Genomic DNA, 6,729 nt, shown 5'->3' with positions numbered 1-6,729 from the left:
AAAAATTATCTGTGTTTGAACAAATTTTCACAATTTTCATGAATAGTCATTGATATAAGAATATACTATCTACGTGGTAGGCTCAACAACCTCATATGCTACATGTTGAAGGGTAGGATTATAGGTTCAATATGAGAAAACATATCGTGTATGCCATGGTACTAGTGTCTGTGACATTCCCCCTTCCCTTTCTAACTTCTAAAAATTATATATATGGGAAATATTATCAAACAATAAAAATAAAAATAAAAATGAATTGGGGTACAAAATGCTCAATTCAGACTAATGAAAAATATGAGAGAAAATTAATAAATTAGGAGAACGAAAAGTGTCGTTCTCTCGGTCTAACACAACAACTAGGTGGAGTGAAGGTGAGTGAAAAAAGCGCAGCACAAAGATCAGTTCTTCTACGGAACGCACGCACTGGACACTTTCCACAGATAGAGAGATCACTTCCATTGTCTCAGTTCAATCTCTCTCTCTCTCTCTTTCATAATCTACCTGGTAATGTCTCCTTCTTTCTCTTTGTTTCATTTCTTTTTCTCTCAATTTTCGTTGATTACTGTTCAGATTGCTCAATGATGCCGATGGTTGATTGTTAGGGTGTTTGAAATTTTCGTTTTCTTTCTTATTTTTCTCTTGATAAAGTAAGAATGAATTTGTTTCTTTTATGGGTTGGTTTCCCAGTGAAAGTGTGAAAATTTAACCCAAGGTTGAGATTTTAGCCATAGTTGGTGTGGTTTTTTACTTGGGCACTTCTTCAATTTCATTCTAGGATATCTTAAACAGCTTAAATATGGAATCTTTTTGAGTTTCTCTTGGGTTCTCTTCAAATTTTCTTAGCAACCAAATGGGTTCTAGTGTTGCCGTTTCCTGAATGACAGCAGCTGCAAAACTAGATTGTAGTCTCTGGCTCTTGCTCTCTCATCCCTCTGTAAAGGGATGGGCTTTTTTGTTCTAATTCTTAGGATGGTATAAATGTTGATGGTTCTAAGAATGCATGATGAAGATTGTAGGTAAAAATGGAGAACCCAGAAGCAAATCAGCTTCCTGAAGTTGATTCATTGCCTGATGGGTTTGTTGAGAGCCCTCCAGAGCCCCTGGCTCCTCCAACTCCAACCTTTGAACAAGAGAAGCCACTGGACAATCGTGAGGATGATATTGCCTCAGATATAGATCGTTCAAAGGAACCTGTAGAAGAATTGGCTGCAGATGAGTTTCAAACAAGTCAGGGTAGGACAGAGAAGACCCAGAAACTGAGAACCTTTCCTGTTCCATTATCGGAAACTGATAGTTCTGATGTTTCAGTGGAATCAGTTCAAGTGCCCAAAAGGGCTTCTACGGAGCAGACAGAAGAAGGAGGTACGCTAGTCATGCCTGACTCAGCTGATTCTGTTTCTGAGACTTCAGTTGGGGTACCTGAATGCAGTGAGGTAAAGGAACAAGTTGAAGCAAGATGTCAAAGTTCAGAGAGACGTAAATATCTTTACCTTTGTGATTTTCCCTTTTTGAAAAATTTAAGTCAAAATGTGTACTATTATATCTGGTCTTTTTCATTTGATCTCTTGACATTAGTTTGCCACCCTCATTTCTCATTGCTTTTCAGCGACTGAAGGAGGCTCAGATTCGTCAGCAGCCAATGTGAAGGAAACATCATCATTGGAGAGTGTTGAAACTCTGAAAAGCAAAAAGACAGTTAGTACTACGTATTACTTGATCTCTTTTTTATATGATATCAATTTGTACAGTTGTTGATCCTTGCAACCTATGCAAGAAATCGTGTGTGTGATTTTCTTTGTTGAGACTAATATTTGTGATGCAATCTTCACTCAAAATGTGTAGCTGCAACCACATTCCCACGGACACATAAATGTTTACCTATCACACAAATATGTTATACATGTAAGTCATCAGTAAGGTTAGTAATTTGGACTAATTTTGCCTCAGGAATCCACTGAAACCAAACGTAAGAGTGCAAAGCGTACCTTTAAATCAGAAAAGGAGTTCATAGAGTTCACCTTGAAGTATCAACAAGTTCTTGCTGAAAGAGATTCAGGTATTTTGAGATAGTTGTGCTAATGTTTACACCCAGTGTTTCCATAACTAATATACTGATGTTTACACCTCCGATAGGGTTATTGTGGGAGAAATCATATATTTGTTTAGGAACAGTGAATGTTAAGTATAATGCATTTATGTGGTAGTATAATAGTTGATGTAGAAATGGACTACTTACACATATGATGTTTGTGTGTCATAAATTTTCATGAAGTCAAAGGGGATGAATAATTGCCAATTATCAGTAACTAGATGTGATAATGTTGATAACCTAAATTAAGATTAATTTCTGATGGAAAGATGTAGCTTTTGCGAAGTCTTAGTGCAGTGGCATACCTTCATTGTATATATACATGGATTTTTATTGATTATGAGCAGTATTGTAGATGGTTTTATTATTTATTTACTTGCATCCTCTTTTCTTTCTAGCCATTTCTGTTCGAGATAAGCTTGAGTCGTTGTGCAGGGAGTTACAACGCCAGAACAAAGTGCTAATGGTATGCTATCTTGACTGACTGCATATCCTTAAAATGATTTTTTTGTGAACTTTCATATTTTCATATTTTCCTAGATGTTCATTATCATAATTTTCATCTCAGTGTAATTCTTTAACTTGTTTATGTTCCATTTGACCATTCTATTAATAGCCATTGGTGAATTGAAGTAGATGTCAGAAACTAGCTTTTACAACCTTTGGATGTACCCTTAATACATATATCTGGGCCTTGTACGACTCCCTTTTATTCATCCCATGACAAAGCTCACTTAACTACATTGCAGGCCTGTGACAAGTTGCCCTCGATGTCTTCCTTTTTTCATTTTTTTTAGTAAAATAGCAAATGTGCAAAGAGGCACTCGAAAGTATTGATTATGTTTTTCTTCGTTCTCCCATTACTTTGAGCTTGAGCATAGGTTGTTTCACGAATTAAGGGTGCATTGGGTGATTCTGCATTCTTTTCTATCATTAGTGATTGAGAAATATTTGGTGAAGGAAAAAAAGGATAAATTTTTGTGGAGTTGAGTGAAACTTTTCAGTTCATCTAAATAAGATCTGCTGTTATCATCATGTCCGCTATATTCAACATTTTGAAATGATAAGTTCACATTATTGACTTGTGATCTTTTACAATTTTTATGTCGATATCTTCTCTACTTTGACTGTATCTTACCGTTTGATATGATAAGTTGTGAAGTTGATCAATACTCGATCGCCCACCTAGAAACATTGATGGCTTCCTGATCATTTAAACAGGATGAGTGTAAGCGGGTGTCAACAGAGGGGCAGAACTTGAGATTAGATTTATCAGTCAAGTTCCAAGATGCAATAAAGGTTTGACAATTTATAATATAATAGCTTTTCTTCAGGGGATTTGAATATTTGTAGTTGTTGGCTTATTAATTTGTAAGTTGACAAGGTAAAATTAATCCAAGGTTGAAGAAACATTACCTCTATTATACACTACAAAACATGAGATCTTTTAAAGTTCCAAACACTCAATGTCCATATTTTTTCTCAACTTACAATTCTGGGTGTGTTGAAAAGGAAAAACAGACAAGATTTCTGTTCTGTCATGAATCATGATTATTTACATGCTCAAGAGAGCGCATACAAGCAATAAGAGTTCAGTTAATTAACAAGTTTTGTATTCTTTCCAAACATTGGAACTCAGAACTAGTTCCTTTCCATTTTGAAAGCAAAATTTATCTGTTCAGTGCATTATTTGTTTTTCAATGCCTTTTTTTAAATGATATTCTAACATTAAGTTCTTATGGTTATAGGATGTGAGCAATAAGCTAGATGAGCAAAAAGAAGAATGTATCTCTCAGCTAAAGGAGAATGAAATGTAAGAGCCAGATGTCATGAAAACATGTGCTTACTATCTTGATGCATATACTGAAGCAAACTTGAATTACTTAACTTGGAGATCCCTTGCACGTGCATGTGTCAATGAGACTGAACTTGATTAATTTCATCCTATGTGTCATATATTATTATATAGGATAATGTCATGTATTGTTTGTTATAAATCTCTGACAACAAAGAATCTGTATCTTTTTTGTTGACTTGGTTGATTGATATCATTGGTTTATTTCTTTTTTTGGCTGTCTATAATTTGTCTTTGTTGGTTAAAATTAGTTAAATTGGCATTCATTCATTTTCAGGTTAAGAACCAAGCTGCAGCAGCTCACCTATCAGTATGCTCTTTCTGAACAGCAATATGAACAGAAGGTAAAATTTAACTGTAACTTGTACAAAAGACGTTAGTTTACCTATAATGATTGTTTACTTTATTAGGTAGGGACTTAACTTTTCTTTAGTGGCTTTGTTTTGAATTAACAGTTAAAGCAGAAGTCTCTGGAGCTTCAAATTGCTGATTTGAAGATTAAGCAGCATGAAGAGAAGTTAATCCAGGAACAGTCCCAGATGAAACTATATGCAGAACAGGTGTCACAGTTACTATCAACTGAAAAGAATTTGCGCTTACAGTTGACAGCTGATGGAGAGAAATTCCAACAATTTCAGGTCAACTTCTGTGTTATGTGTTGCTTTAAACCATTACTTTGAAACTGTCACCAGAATGAATAACTACTTAGTTAGAGGCTGTCAAATTTCTCTGCAGAATTCTCGAGAGTACAAAACTGAGTTGGTTCATTTTCCCTGTAGGCTGTATGGTGTTAGTTATGTAGCCATGCTAGTAGGTTGAGTCTCACGTAGATTACACTCTAGGAGATTGGTTGTTGCATAATTGATATGTTATTCAATGTCATGAAACAAAGAAAAGAGATTACCTTGGTTATCGATGGATAATATCAATAACTTGTGATTTCATGATCTTTCTGTGATTAGTATCTTTGAGTTACTTGGAATTATAAGTCCTAGTTGTTAACAGAGTGAGAGTTGGGCCAAAAATTGGCAACTTTCAAATTGATTGGCAGAAGTGAACTCACCACCTGTCTCCTTGCTCTATGTATCTTTGAGTTACTTGGAATTATAAGTCCTAGTTGTTAACAGGATGAGAGTTGGGCCAAAAATTGGCAACTTTCAAATTGATTGGCAGAAGTGAACTCACCATCTGTCTCCTTGCTCTATGTATATCATTCAAATATTAAAAAAAGTGTGCTTAGAGCCTTCCAATGTATGTCTTCAGTAGGCAATACTGAAGAGAAGGCAACCTACTCTTTGTGCTCAATTTGAGCATTCTTCTTTCAGAATGGACCTTTCAGATACTTGGCGGATCACCTCACAAGTGCTTCAAGCCGAATGTTTGTGTTATCAATACACAACTCTATCTGGTCTTAATTAAGTATTATATTTGTTGTGTAGGATGCATTGTTGAAAAGCAATGAAGTTTTTGAGACATTTAAACAGGAGATCGAAAAGGTGAATTATTCTTCAAATTACATTTTCATTTAGACACACTTTTCCTGATTTCTCTAGCATGGTGTAACTCGCATGATATGCTTGTTTTAAACTAAGCTACCCTGTTTGTTACATGTGCAAAATCGTAGATGGCAAAATCTATCAAGGAACTCAAGAAGGAAAATTTATTCTTGAAGAGCAAATGTGAGAAAACAGATGTTACTCTTATAGAACTCGTAGATGAGGTATAGTTTGCATGCACCTTTTTGTTTCTTTTTCTTTCAATTACTCATCAATCAACATCAAACGTTGAACTCAGGCATATGCCTTTATGATGCCTTACTAAGAAACAGCATAGATGAGGAATAACACAGATTTTTATGTTGGTCTGAGCAGCGTGAACGGTTGAAGAAACAGTTGGAGAAAACAAAGAATCAGAAAGAAAAGCTTGAATCCTTGTGCCGATCACTTCAAGCAGAAAGGAAGCAGAATTCCATCGGCAGCAACAACTCCGATTCAGTTCCATCATGAACACTGCTCTACTCAACTATGTAACTTAAACTGGTTTTAATAATCACCATTACAAATCTTACCCCATATACTATTTTTGGCTATGGCTTGATCTCAAGAAACGGGAGAAAATATCAAGATGTTGTTGAGTGTAATTTATACTCTATTATTTTAGCATATTTGTATTATCTCTATCTCTATGTTAAATCTCAAATTCGGGAATCGGATTTGTTCATTTTGTTATTCTTGCATGAATGGAACTATTATTCTTCCAAAAATTCAAGCTTTTACATCATTTTTATATATTTTTCTTTGGGGTTGTACCTCTTTCTATAATGCATGTTCTTGCAAGGGAGAAGCTCTCCATATCCTTGCAAAATGGATGTTGTTCTGTTCATGCTCTACCATGTATGACTAATGCCTAACACATGTCCACAACTTAACAGGATTAAACAAATGGGTCGGGTTTGGGTTAGGCCATTCGACACGATTATTTAACAAATCAAAGTATTGAACACTAACTGAAATGATATGGTTTAAACACTCGACACGATTATTTAAACAAATCAAAGTATTTAACACTAATTGAAATGATATGATTTAAACACGACATGAATAAACAAATCAAAGTATTTAACAGTAACTTAAATGATATGATTTAAACACGACATGAATCGATGAGTCACTTAGTGCTATGGATTGGGACAAAGTTATACAAATTCATGAATCGATGAGTCGACTCGATTCGATGAGTCACTTAGTGCTATGAATTAAGACAAAGTTACACAAATCCATAAATC

The 6,729-nt window shown here is 35.0% G+C and overlaps 1 protein-coding gene across 4 annotated transcripts; it reads left to right on the top strand.

Annotated features, from left to right (window-relative positions):
* LOC18787249 (alpha-taxilin) lies at positions 302 to 6,202 on the top strand. Of its 4 annotated transcripts, none has more exons than XM_007217907.2 (13): positions 302 to 504; positions 1,010 to 1,233; positions 1,309 to 1,476; positions 1,607 to 1,695; positions 1,948 to 2,056; positions 2,488 to 2,555; positions 3,311 to 3,388; positions 3,838 to 3,902; positions 4,222 to 4,288; positions 4,400 to 4,582; positions 5,384 to 5,440; positions 5,569 to 5,664; positions 5,816 to 6,202. In XM_007217907.2, the coding sequence occupies exons 2-13, from the start codon at positions 1,023 to 1,025 to the stop codon at positions 5,948 to 5,950; spliced, it is 1,326 nt and encodes a 441-aa protein (XP_007217969.1). In that variant the 5' UTR covers positions 302 to 504; positions 1,010 to 1,022; the 3' UTR covers positions 5,951 to 6,202. The 4 variants fall into 4 exon arrangements, with proteins under 4 accessions (XP_007217969.1, XP_007217970.1, XP_020413834.1 ...); XM_020558246.1 differs by having other exon boundaries at positions 307 to 504; positions 1,017 to 1,233; XM_007217908.2 differs by having other exon boundaries at positions 1,010 to 1,476.

The sequence above is a fragment of the Prunus persica genome, chromosome G2 (genome assembly GCF_000346465.2).
Source record: "Prunus persica cultivar Lovell chromosome G2, Prunus_persica_NCBIv2, whole genome shotgun sequence".
NCBI lineage: Eukaryota > Viridiplantae > Streptophyta > Magnoliopsida > Rosales > Rosaceae > Prunus > Prunus persica.
Note: the sequence above shows the minus strand (reverse complement) of the source record. Positions and strands in the feature narration are given on the sequence as shown.